General features: G+C 44.2%; 2 protein-coding genes across 31 annotated transcripts in view; one reads left to right on the plus strand and one right to left on the minus strand.

Annotated features, from left to right (window-relative positions):
• The window catches only part of LOC110529758 (neurexin-3b), a 465,957-nt gene that overhangs the window by 121,279 nt on the left and 331,252 nt on the right, over positions 1-13,426 (plus strand). For 25 of the 30 annotated variants that reach the window (XR_016497721.1, XR_016497720.1, XR_016497723.1 and 22 more), the window contains exons 5-7: positions 643-944; positions 3,332-3,355; positions 4,955-5,116. Coding sequence is in view for 21 of the 30 variants with exons in the window: in XM_090243118.1 (XP_090099244.1) it covers positions 643-944; positions 3,332-3,355; positions 4,955-5,116 (488 nt within the window). In the remaining 9 variants the exon portion in view is untranslated. The remainder of the gene's footprint in view (positions 1-642; positions 945-3,331; positions 3,356-4,954; positions 5,117-13,426) is intronic. The other 5 variants (XR_016497724.1, XR_016497727.1, XM_090243127.1 and 2 more) reach the window with 1 other exon arrangement.
• LOC110529760 (zona pellucida sperm-binding protein 3) lies at positions 7,874-12,226 on the minus strand. The gene is made up of 11 exons (XM_021612264.3): positions 11,835-12,226; positions 11,645-11,760; positions 11,462-11,571; positions 10,476-10,653; positions 10,197-10,314; positions 9,973-10,058; positions 9,674-9,864; positions 9,336-9,515; positions 8,715-8,828; positions 8,562-8,640; positions 7,874-8,135 (listed from the first exon to the last, which is right to left on the minus strand). Exons 1-9 carry the CDS (start codon positions 12,120-12,122, stop codon positions 8,731-8,733), a joined length of 1,365 nt encoding a protein of 454 aa, XP_021467939.3. The 5' UTR covers positions 12,123-12,226; the 3' UTR covers positions 7,874-8,135; positions 8,562-8,640; positions 8,715-8,730.

Raw genomic sequence — 13,426 nt, forward strand, 5'->3', positions numbered from 1 at the left:
CCCATATGTGTTGCAACAAGCCCCATACAGGAAGATACTTCCTTTCAGTGGAATGATTCTAAACCATATAACAGATATATGACTGCCGTGATTTATGTCTACCATTAGCAGGTAGCCAGTTACCATTGTGATCTCATAAGCAGTCTGCTAGCATGGAGACCTCGACTGAGGGACACATGTATTGGGTTTTTATGATGCGTGCGTTCCAGTGTGAGGAGAACATTATGGGATAGCTGATATGGTGACTCATAGATATATTACCGTGGCGACTGGATTAGATTGATCTGTCCTGTCTTCTCATGGGAGGTGATGTCATAGCCTACTTCTCGTGTTTTTCTTGGTCATTAAGTCATGATTTATTTTTCTCCTCTTACATGATTCAATACTTACAGTGTAGGAAGGGATCATAGTTATGTTTTAACGGTCAAATATTATAGATTATACAGTGGGCTTCCTGTTTGTGTCACTGATATGTGGATGGAGTCCATCAATAGTCTCCTTGTGGGTTGTGCGTTTGATTCCCACCCGGGACATACGGTACATGTTTCCCTGTTAACGACGTAGACTCTACACTTCTCGACGTTTTGGATAAGAGCTTAACATGCAAAACAAACTTCCATCCTGTTTCTTTTCTACCTCCAGCGAGGGAAGAGAACGTGGCGACGTTCCGTGGTTCGGAGTACTTCTGCTACGACCTGTCCCAGAACCCCATCCAGTCCTCCAGCGATGAGATCACATTGTCCTTCAAGACGTGGCAGAGGAACGGTCTCTTACTCCACACGGGGAAGTCGGCTGACTACGTCAACCTGGCCCTAAAGGACGGAGCGGTGAGCCTGGTCATCAACCTGGGCTCGGGCGCCTTCGAGGCCATCGTGGAGCCCGTCAACGGGAAGTTCAACGACAACGGCTGGCACGACATCAAGGTCACACGCAACCTCAGACAGGTAACCATGGAGACCGAGGTGACGTAGGTTCAAGACTGATAATGATCAGTAGCAATAGATCAATTGAATGGTAGCAGTGTCTTGGCTTTATTTGTGCATGAATGCTTATCCAAGTACTCCAAGTGCTGAACATAGTTGATAGTCGTTACGGATCTTGCATCGGTAATCACACTTCTATTATGAATTTGAAATATTGAGTAATCGTTTAGGTTAGACGTTGGAGGATTAGTGTTTTTCCTCTGTTTGAATTGAATGAGGTTTATTTATCTTTATAGCACCTTTTCCAAGTGCCCTAATAATCAAATTCAGATAGTTGTCAACAATGTTGTGTTGATACATATTACGAGAGAGACATTCTGACTTAGTGCAGTATTGAGTTATCATCAGTACAGTTAGATTGTGTTTCCCCTCTATTTGCCTTCCTAGCAGCCAGTGACTATGTGACTATGTGAATGAAAGAAGCCCAGGTGACATCGTGATTGATAGCTTAGCGGTTGAGCGGACACTGTGGCTCTGTGTTTCTGTCACTGCCTTATCTTCATGTACAAACTTGAAGACTTCCCTATTTCCTTCATTGGAACTTTATCTGATACTTCTCTGCTTTTATTCTCCACTAAGCGGACCCTTCAATCAGAGGCTGGGTCCCTATCTCGTTGCCTTCAGAAACTGTCTTTCCTTTACAAACCACTCTGTCGGATATTCTACTCCTCTGTAAAAATACAGAAACTACGAGGCAGAGTGGAAGACATCCGACTCAGTACGAACGCAGGGACTTCGTGTGACTGACATTAGCCTACAGATGTCAAATTGGAAATAGGTTTCAGATCAGTGGAGCATCTTCTTCAAATAGCATAAATATATGTTCACATGGCCACTGATGGGATCTCTATTGTCAATTTGTCATGTTGCTCCTCAGCTTATCTTGTTTACAATACCCATGTTCATAAGGGGGGTACACTAATACTGGTATCAGATACTGTACCTTAATACAAGTATTACTACTTAACTAAGCTTTAAGAAGCAGGGAATGTATTGTTCTTACACTGGGTATGTACTGGTAACTGTACACACTAGAGCAGAAACAGTGAGAGAATCGGTAGCTGTTTGTGGATTGGGAGAGGGAGAGGGAGAGGGAGTTGGGACTCCAGCCTGTTGAATGGAGCCTTGAATGGAGCCGTGAAGAGAGGTGGACAAGAAGTAAGTACAACTCAACTTTAAAAAGTAGGGCTGTATTAAATATATACTACAGGAATATACATTGAGTGTACAAAACATGAGGAACACCTTTAGATGACATAGACTGACAAGGTGAATCCAGGTGAAAGCTATTGATGTCACTTGTTAAATCCACTCCAATTAGTGTAGGAGGAGACCGGTTAAAGAAGGATTTTTAAGCCTTGAGACATGGATTGTGTATGTGTTGACATTCACAGGGTGAATATTATATTTTTACCTTTATTTAACTAGGCAAGTCAGTTAAGAACAAATTCTTATTTTCAATGACGGCCTAGGAACAGTGGGTAGAACGACAGATTTGCTCGGGGATTTGAACTTGCAACCTTCCGGTTACTAGTCCAACACTCTAACCACTAGGCTATCCTGCTGCCCCATATAAGTGACTTTGAACAAGGTATGGTAGTAGATGCCAGGCACCTGTCTGTATCAGGAATGGTCCACCAACCAAAGGACATCCAGCCAACTTGACACAACTGTGGGAAGCATTGGAGTCGACATGGGCCAGCTTCCCCGTGGAACGCTTTCAACCCTTTGTAGAGTCCATGCCACGACAAATTGAGTCTGTTCTGAGGGCAAAGGGGGGTGCAACTCAATATTAGGAAGGTGTTCTTAATGTTTTGTACACTCAGTGTATACTTGTACTGTAAGAGTGAAAGCACTGTTCGAGAAACAGTAGCTGAGAACTGTTTGTGGTGTGGAGAGGGAGTGAGCAGGGAGTTTCCTCAGCCAGTAGAATGGAGCCTTGCATGGAGGTGAAGAGAGATGGACAAGTAAGTAAAGTGTTCATTTCCTGCCATTAACAGGTACCAGGTTTTTAAAGGATGTAGCCCACTAGCTACCAGTGAGACCAGAGGCTGAGCTAGGGTCCTCTTTTCCTCCTCTCTACCTGTCTCTACTTCCTCTCTGTCAATCTTTCTTTCCCTTTTCTCCCTCTCTTTGGGAAGACAAACTTTGTTAGACTAACACTTACCATTCATGAAATACTAAGTCATTTTATTTACTTACTAACTAACCGTTATCTAACTAACAACTAACTAATGTACTAACTATCATCCTACATCATTGGTTTTTATTTTGTTTTCCCATTCCTTATTAACAACCGTTTTGTTCACTATTCTTTTGATTTCCTTTCTTCCCCCTTTTCCGGAAAGCAATCAGGCATGGGACACGCTATGGTAAACAAACTACATTGTCTGGTAGATATCATTCTAATTGTCTTTTTTTGGATTTGCCGTGTGTCCCCCCTCCCCCCCCCCCTCTTCTTTTTCTTTTTATACTTTGAGTCTCATCCTAGACACTTCTTATCAAAAAATGAGGAAATGGGTTTGTATTACCAACAGCTTTCTTCACTTCTCAATATCCTTCCCGTCCTTGGCCTCCCAACCTCCCTCCCCCACACCCCCTCCCTTCCCCACACCCCCTCCCTCCCCCACACTCCCTCCCTCCCCCTCTCCTCTTTTTTCACTCCGGCTTTTACTTTATTATTTGTATGTTTTTTATTCCTCATCGCTACGAAGTTCGCAGATGTTCTACGAGTCTCAAAAGAAACACCAGATCTGACTTTTGATCTTTTGTCAGGGATACATAAAAAATGTTTTTCCACCAAATAAAAACCTCCACATTTTTGGTGAGTACTGTCGCCAAGAACTGACAGAAGCTCTGCCACGAACCAAACAAGAAGAGTGACTTCTTCTTCAACCAGCAGCAGCCAAACTACAGTCCAGACTGTAAAACACCAAACAGAGACAAAATGGCATCCCAGAGACAAAATGGCGTCCCAGAGGCAAAATGGCGTCCCAGAGACAAAATGGCGACCCTTTCTTTGCTGGAGCTCTGACAGTTGTTTCCAACACACTCAGTCTGGCACATGGCATGCCCACCACCACTCATCAATGCCCTTTCACCTCCTGACCGGTGACATCATATGACCTTTACCCTCTCACCCATAACCACTAACACTTTAACATGTTCACTCACTTTCCCCCTATCATTCACTATCACTGTCCTATCCCCCCATCCCGTCCCTGTGTGTTGTGTTTGTAGCATGCTGGTGACAGTGGTGTCTATGTGTTGTGGATAACTTTAGTCCCTCCCAATCCCCTTGACTTGATTGATGCATGAGCCCTGTATCCCGATTGGCTTGATCATGCTTTGTATGACATCATCAAATAATTTATACCCCTTACATGTCCAAATTACTTTGTGTTTTTGTTAACTTTGGTTTGCACATTCGTGAAGTCGTGTGATAATCCTCCCTATATAATGCATGTGTGTGTATAAGAGTGAGTGAGTGTTTGTGACACAGAGAGTATGTGTGTGTTAGTGACTGTGTATAGTTACAAATTGAACCCTGAAACGTAAGACAAGTACAAGCAAGTTGTCCTTGGCAATTTGTCCATTTTTACTAACCCTCCCCCAACCTGAACTATCCAAACCGAACGAGAATCCATTCTCTTAACCCATCAAAGATAAAGAAAATATGCCTCTGCTCTGACATATGTTCTTTACCTGTCCTGTGAACCCTCCCCTATGACTAAAGCCATTAAAAGATCCCAAAACGCAGTCTAATCCCATCTATCGCTCCAAGGCACCAACACTACTAGCCAATAGCCCAGATGATCTCAAGTGAATTCCTAACTGAATGTAAGAAGCAACAGATATCTGTAGACACCAAGTCATAGCAGACCAAGAAGAGAGGTGTATGAATCCTATTGAACAGAGCGTTTTACCTCAGAGTGTAATGGTTTGGCTTTGGTATGTGTTACCCCTAACAGGTGACTATCTCCGTGGATGGGATCCTCACCACGACAGGGTATACCCAGGAAGACTACACCATGCTGGGGTCTGATGACTTCTTCTACGTGGGTGGGAGTCCTAGTACGGCTGATCTACCTGGTTCTCCCGTCAGCAACAACTTCATGGGCTGCCTGAAAGAGGTAGATTCAGGTTGCGGGTACTGGGGGTGCACTCACAAATGCAAACACGCTAGGGTGCTTGTACAGACGCACGCACGCACGCACGCACGCACGCACACACACACACACACACATACACACACACACCTCCACTTAGCTAGTCAGAGCAGTTGAATTAAATATGTCATATCAGCATGGTTTTTCCTCCGCTAAGCAACAACAGCAGTGATGACAAATGAAATTGCATTATCAATGAAAGCTGCGGAGTTGGCAGACAGAGGAAGAAGTGCTCGGCAGCCATTCAATATTCCTCAGCTTAATCTAATTCACAACATTCACAGCAGTTGTGTGTGAGAAAATGGGCCCCAAATAGTTCCTGTCATATGTCATTTGCAGACTCAGCTTGACTGTAGTACAGCAGTGGAATACTTTAAGACTGCGCCAGACCTCATGTTCACTACCAAGAAAGAATTTGTGTGATAAGACAGAATTGATTGTTGTTATTTTTGGATATGTAAAATGTACTCTCTGACCTCCCAGGCATTTTAGGGGTTTAGATGAAATCCCGTCTTCTTCAAAAGTTGTGGGGCCATTAGTCATGCTCGCGTCACCGTGACACTGCACCCTTGCACGTGGAAAGATGACGATCATCAGGAAGTCTTTGTCCATTGCACACAGGGCCTGAAATGACCTTTAAAAATATGTCCTTTTTCCTCTTCCTTTAAAACCATCGCTCTCCATCCTCTCATTGTCATACAGACATTTGATAAACCTGCAAGTGTAGTATTCAGTTCTCATTATCCTCTCCCAAAGGACACCCGTTTACCGTTGAAAGAGAGGATGGCAATTGATCCATTGCAAAGCCATTTAGTTGAAAAGAAGATAACTAATTCCGATTAGAAGACGGGTTGATCTTGTTCTCGCTCCTCAGAAAGGAGACTAAGGCTACATCCCAAAAGCCCTATGGACCCTGGTCAAGAGCAGCACACTAAATAAGGAATAGGATGTCATTTGGAGTACAGCCTAAAAGTCTCATGTACTGATGACAGCGATGTGGAGTTTGACCTTTAGAATGCTGTAAATGCCATCGTTCTGTTGGCTATTACGTAACGAGGAGCTCTTTAGAAACGCCATACCGATACAGCAGTAACTAGATTGTACTTTGATCATGTAGCCGTTTAACAGAGATCCGCAGATAACAGACTGTACGGTATACAGTGTTCAGCATATCGTAGAGACAACCCAACACGTGGAGTTGCTCGCTGTAATGATACAGCGGTACAATGGGGATCAGCTATGTACACTAGTCTAATGATCAGTTAATATGGTCGTATATAGCAGACTACGGGGATGCAGTTTACACATACTGCATATTCTGTCTATGTAGCCCATGGGGGAGTCAAGAAACTGTTTTTGAAGTACCATTCTCAAATCAACTGAGCCATAGGATCCTCAGTCCTTTTATCCAATAGAAACATAACCCAATAATAAACTCCCATTTGCTGGATAGAAAACCCAAGAGCCACAGTGTGACTTAAGCACAAACTATCCTTGAGTCCCCTCTATGAGACCTTGGAGTAATTGTGACTGTGGCTAGAGCTGTACCAGTGGCTGGGTGTCATTAGGAAGCTAAAGGAAAGGGTACGACCATATTAGGAGCATCCTGGTAATGAGTGGAGGCGCTGGAACACTCAGTCAAACCGATAAGACTAAAGACAAGGTGACTTCTGTGTGTGTGTTGACTGGGCAGGAGGTGAGTTCAGTATGACGGGCAGTGTGTGAGGGAGGTGTTCTGCCTGACCAGACCGGCCGACTAATCACCCAAATTAGTGTCTCCTTTGTTCAGCTGGCTGAAGGGCAGGGGAAGGACCAGCAATGAGGTGACAGTCAGAGCCCGGCCAACCTTAAGAGGGCAATCTGCAGTTTCGAACAGCAGCAACACCCCCATCACTGATTTAGTAAACACCTGAGGGATGGGACTTGGAAAATGTAACCGCTATTGATACAGGGATGGCCATATCAAGATGACTGGCGAGGCTAGACAGTGTTTTACTTTTACAAATGAGTGACAAGCTCATTTCTGGGGGTTCTGATTGGGTACCACAGTTTTACTAAGCTTTTGAGGAATCTAAGTTACTCAATGGTATATCATTTAGGTTTAAGATGCGATGTAGCAGAGAGCAAGGGGACACTAATAGCTCAAATGAGTGGCCTCTAGAATGTTTATATAGTATAAGGCACTAGTTGGGAGAGGTCATTACTTTACTGGGATATTTGATTCTCTTCCAACACTGTCATGCACAGATGACACAATTATGTAGTTGGTTGCTAACCTCCCGCAGCAATGTAAGTCTATCCAGGAACTGGCCATTTAGCCCAGCTAACTTCTGTTCAAAAACAGTCTGGTTAATGAGTTAAAAATAAAGGGGTCTGTGTTGATTGCTGGTTCATAAGACCCTCTAGTGCTGGCGTTCACAATGTAAGCCCAAATCCCCTAGGAATTGATCAGGGACCTGTGAACCAGATTCATATTAACCCAGGACTGGAGATAGGGCAACTCTTCAGATGCAGCCATGACTACCACTGAAGCTGAGCTCACTTATATAAAAAAAATAGTTACCTGTACATAACGTTGACCGTATTACATTCAATCACCACACTAGAAATTCCTTCAGCAACAGAGGAGCCTATAGCTGACATTCACTTTAACAAATGAAGGCAAGACTTCATATTACTCTAGATGTAGTGGATAAGGTAAAGACAGAAAAAACAAATCAGTCAAAGTAGCTTCAATTTATTTTTGTGATGTTGACAGTCACCACTTGGGTTGATCTTGTTCCTTTGAGTGTCCCCTTGGTGTTTGGTATCACAGGTTGAGTTCTCAGCATTGTTGACCTCATCAGGAACAGATGTGAGGAAAGTGCAGAGGTCATTTGGTAGTTGTAGGCTCAACCTTGTGCTGGGACTTCAGGACATCCCTCAGTGAGTTGGAGTGCTGCTAGACCAAATGTGGTCACCACAGCAACGTCAACTTCCAGTTCTATAAAAATAAGTGTTAGCGGACTGGGAACATGTCATAAGTGCTTTTTGAAACCACAAAAGCGCAGATGAAGTCCCGAGGTCGATATGCACAAGTAATACTGGGAATTGCTATGTGCAGGTTGACATTTATTGGGATGAGTCTTGTCCTGGAAGCAGACCTGAGCAATATCTGCTAGATGTGCCAGCTACAAAGTAAATGGTCTATTGTTAAAATGAATGAAGCTTGTGTCCTAAGGTTAGGCATTAGGGTTAGCAGTGTGGATAATGTTAAGTTTAAAATGCATATTTAATGATTATGGCTGTGCCTGCTAGTGACCACTGCAGAGCTGAGTCATCCCAATAAACACTAACCTGCTTCCCAAAGTGTCAGGAGCAGGATCCTTCCCTCTAAATGACAGTACCATGATCCCATGCATACCCTTACCATGAGTAATCTCTGGTCATCTTTGCTCCAATGGGCTCAGGGGTAGGATTCAACTGAGGGTCTGGGGTGGGCTCCAGCTCTGAGAACAGACTATTTAGCAGAGACCCTATATGCAATTATCATACATGCAAACCAGTTAAGAAATGTAATTACCTCTTTGCTCAATCAGTTATTTCTGCCTGATGCCGTCATACGTTGCAGAGCTAACAAAACCATGTTTATTGGGTCCATGACCACCCGCATTTTGCAACTGGCCGAAATAAGGTCCTAGAATTAAAAAAGTACAATTAACAGCTACTGTAGCTAGCCTATATACAAATGAAGACATTGAAATGGCACCCTATTCCCTTTAGAGTGCACTACTTTTGACCAGCACCTCATGGTCTGGGCAATAGGCTAGACATCGCGGTTGCCTTCTATTGGCTTAACATGTCTGTACATAATACGTCAGTTTAGCATAGAGGAAGTCACTGCCTTCCCTTTAATAAAATACAAAATAGCTAACAAGATGAGCGATCAAATGTTATTTTTAATTACTACGAGTAGCTAGTTTGTATCAACTACCTTCACTAAAACCACTACAAAAGGTACTCCCTGCATAATTGGGATGTTTGCCTTGTTGTGAGTTACCCATCTGAAATTCGCTTCCAAAAGAGTCAGTCAATTAAACCAGACCTTAGTTACTGTTACCCAGGGGCAGGTTTTCAAAACTATGGCTGTAGGTAGTGCACAACATAAGGAATAAGATCCTACCATTGCAAAAAGTCAAAGTACCTCTCTTGAAGTCCATTCCACTCTTCCAACGACTGCTAGGTGATGCAGGCCTTGCGTTGTCTGTAGCAGAGGGGAAGCCATGTGGATGGACAACTTCTTTTGTCCGTGGTGATAGAAGTGAACCCTTCTGTTTGGTTGGGAAGACAATCACTGGGCCCAAAGTAGCATGCTGTTCCCACACTAAAATGACAGTCAAACCTCTCACCAACACATTTGCAGTCAAGACACTCAGTCTCCTAAATTACTAGCATCTCATCAACCCTATTGGAGCAGAAGGTCCCTCCCCTCAAACCCCATTATGAGGCAGCAAGAAACGGGGATTAAGATGCCAAATATACCTTTATAGGTCTTCATCCCACTCCTCCAGTGGTCACCAGAGGCTGGGTGTTTGCTGTGGTAGCCACGAGGTTCTGGTGGGCTACTGCCTAATCTTTCACTGAGGGGACGGCGTGCTGGAGCGACCACCTTCTGGCTATTCAGACTTGGACAACGGCCACATAGCAAATCATTCTCGTCGGCAGACTTCCACCTGCAAGAAGATTTAGTCATGTACCCAGAACACACCATTTTAACAAATACTGTAGTAGTCCAGTGGACAAGTCACAGCCCAGTAGCTAAGTAAAGTCAGACCTCATACCTGCCATCGATGAAGGAGCATGCCTTGTTGCTAGGCTCTGCATGGTCCATGACAGGGACTGCCATAAGGTGGCATGTGATGTACAGCTGAAAAACAGGACGAGCAAAATGCAGATTCACAGTAGCCAACAATGGCAGTAAGTTATATTACTGTAGCATCGTGTACCAGCTACAGTACCCATGATGTTCTCTCAAACATCTGTTTTTTTAAAACATTGCCCTCACCTCCGCCCTGTCCTCCTGGTGGAACCTAAAGGCATCAATGTGGAAGCGGAGCTTGTTGTCCTGGGTTCTACGCATGAACCTGGAGTTGGAGCCAGGCAACTGGGAATCCATCAAGCACCTGGAGGGGAGATAAATACAAAACTAGATATTGGGGTTTAGTTCATCTTCCTTGGTACCAAACAAAGAAGCCCCCAACCACCATTAAGGGGAAATATTTTCATAGGGACAGCTGGAGAACTATCATTCTAGGTAGGCTCTTTAGGTTACTACCCCCCTTACCCATCATTTTCAATGAAGACGTATCTGGGGACAGAGTTCCAGTCTGGGTCCAGTGTTGCCGCGCAGCTGCTAACAAAGACCCTGAGCCTGGTGTGGTGAACGAGCCTGACAGACACCTCCACGTTGATGGGATCACCCAGGAAGTAGACTCCCGAACCCCGCTCATAAAGCCAGTTACCTGGACAGGAAGTGCCAGAAGGTAATCCCAAAAATGGACTGAATGAGCCCAACTTGACTCCATGTAGTCCAAGGACCTTACATGCATTAAGGCAAATAGGCTCGGGCAGCCTTAACATTCTATGTACTTAAACCTCATGGTGTATCACATCCAAATCATTTCACAACTGCAATGTTAAGTTGCAGCCAACAGTATTTTTCAGTGGTAACACGTTTGTGGCATCCATCTTCCGCTTACAGGTGTTTGGAGACGCAGATGGGTAATTAGCACAGGTACGTTTTACGTAAACAAGCGATGCAACATGGAAATATAGCCATATAAAGTGTAGTAATATGAAGGTGGAGCAATTTAACCTTTTGAAAATGATTTCACTGATGAACACATTCCTTATGTTTCCAACAGCAAGCGTCGAGTTCACATTCAGGGCCCCAGTTTCCCCAATTGAACTGAGCATTTTTAAGGATTCATCTTTCCTACAACGGCAGAAGATGTAACATGCGTTCCCAAACTACCATGCAGAGAGAACATACCAATAGGATCTTACAAGAACAAGTGTCGGGACACTTACAACAAACCCGGCCAGAAGATACTACCGTCAATAAGCACTAAAAGTAGTTAACGTCTATGAAGGGGTTAAAATGAATAAAATTGAGGGGATTGTTAACAGGGCCATATTTAATAGGCAAAGTGCATCGAACATTCCTGATAGAATTGTTACCAATTAAAAAAGAGGTCTGAAGTGATTCTATATTCTGCATGTCAGAGGGGCAGTTGTGGCTCTGCCCAATGCAGCCCAGGATTTACATACACCCACTTGTCATGAGCATTAAGGAGAACTGCAGGGTGTCCTCAGCAGACACTGTGGCGGTAAAGGGGATCCAGGTCGACTGGAGAGGGACACTGTTCAAACTGTACTTCCTGAAACAAAAAGCACAGAATTAAGACAAACCAGTAGGCCAAATCACAATACAACAGTATAGCCTAAACTCACCTTTCATAGTGACACTCAATTGGGATTACAGCGCCATCCATTCTAATAACCCCACCTGGAGTGTTACTGGGTGTATATCTGAGGTGGTTTGTGTAGATCAAGGAGTTCTCGTTCAGCTGTGGAGTCACAACGCAGAAACTAAGAGGTCATTCCGAGAAGTCAACTATTGAAACAATTTTGCCGTGCTTACCATATGCTTGGTTCCACAGTCCGATAGTGCTGCAAATATTCTGTACTCATCTCCGGCTGCTGAAACTGTAGCCCTACAGGACTCTTGAGCTTGGTACTGTTCAACTCCAAGGCGCAGGTCAGCCATGTCGATAAGCGTACCAATTTTAAACAAATCAGCATTCACTACTATCTCCATGTAGTCTGAAAAGCATTTCACAGCAACAGTTTTCACTGGATCTGGTCTGGAAATGGATTGTTGGTGGCCTTGATGCTGTTTAAAGGGCAGATGAATGCCAATTTGGGGCATTCGGCTTGGAAGTTGTCATTGCCATGGGTCAGTGCTGTAAGTATGTGGAAAAGCAGGAGAGATGAAGTTTACCACCAGTAAGAACAACATCAGCAGCTTTAACGTTACCCTGAGAATGGTTGCCATCATAAAGCCCACACCAATAACTAATTTAACTCTGTATGTTAGAGGGGCATGTTCCTCTGCTATGCTACAATTGATGAAACTGAGGTAGTTTTTAACAACCAACCAGGCTGCACACCTGGGCTGGATAAGGCCCTGATTGGGCTTTAATTGGCACATCTTGGGCAGGTTCCTCTGCACGGGTCTTGCTGATGCATGCCAGATTTGACAAAGCCTTGATAGGTATTTTACGCATCAGCTAACCACATCACATGTTATAGCAAACTGTCAGTCGATGACACAGTCGATAACGTGGCACGCAACCATTGGTTGATGAATGCAGCATCTGCGCAGGGGAAACACGACCGTTATCTGTGCCATTCTATGTTGGATAAGGTCGCAATCCCCAGCTCAAACGTTTCATACATCAACCAATGGTTGCGCGCCACGTCATCGACTCAATCAATCAATCAAATGTATTTATGAAGCCCTTTTTTTTTTTTTCTTTTTACATCAGCTGATGTCACAAAGTGATGTACAGAAACCCAGCCTAAAACCCCAAACAGCAAGCAATGCAGGTGTAGAAGCACGGTGGCTAGGAAAAACTCCCTAGAAAGGCAGGAACCTAGGAAGAAACCTAGAGAGGAACCAGGCTCTGAGGGGTGGCCAGTCCTCTTCAGGCTGTGCCGGGTGGAGATTATTACAGAACGTGGCCAAGATGTTCAAACGTTCATAGATGACCAGCCGGGTCAAATAATAATAATCACAGTGATTGTAGAGGGTGCAACAGGTCAGCACCTCAGGAGTAAATGTCATTTGGTTTTTTCATAGCCGATCATTCAGAGTTAGAGACAGCAGGTGCGTTAGAGAGAGAGTCGAAAACAGCAGGTCCGGGACACGGTAGTAGGTCCGGTGAACAGGTCAGGGTTCTATAGCCGCAGGCAGAACAGTTGAAACTGGTGCAGCTGTGCCGTCGGGGACCAGTTTGCTATAACATATGATGTGTTAGTTGATAGTTCAATACCTATCTAGGCATTGTAAGATTTGGCATGCGTCAGCAACGACTGGGCAGAGAAACGAGCCCTAAGTGTTCTCACCACATCCCTATGGTATCCATACGATATAACAAACATCTGAGCTGTGCAACAAAGACAACCTGTGTTATGATCCTGATGTTTGTCCCCACAGATGGTTTGTTTACC

The sequence above is a fragment of the Oncorhynchus mykiss genome, chromosome 8 (assembly GCF_057628025.1).
Source record: "Oncorhynchus mykiss isolate SJ-2025 chromosome 8, ASM5762802v1, whole genome shotgun sequence".
Lineage (NCBI taxonomy): Eukaryota > Metazoa > Chordata > Actinopteri > Salmoniformes > Salmonidae > Oncorhynchus > Oncorhynchus mykiss.

Bases quoted from the DNA above. Each gene is read 5' to 3' on its own strand.
- LOC110529760 (XM_021612264.3), bottom strand. From the start codon at position 12,122: ATGCCCCAAATTGGCATTCATCTGCCCTTTAAACAGCATCAAGGCCAC. The intron at 11,572-11,644 runs GTGAGTTTAGGC...TTTTTGTTTCAG, and splicing joins ATTGAGTGTCACTATGAAAG to GAAGTACAGTTTGAACAGTG. The intron at 8,829-9,335 runs GTACTTTGACTT...TTTTAATTCTAG, and splicing joins TGGAATGGACTTCAAGAGAG to GACCTTATTTCGGCCAGTTG.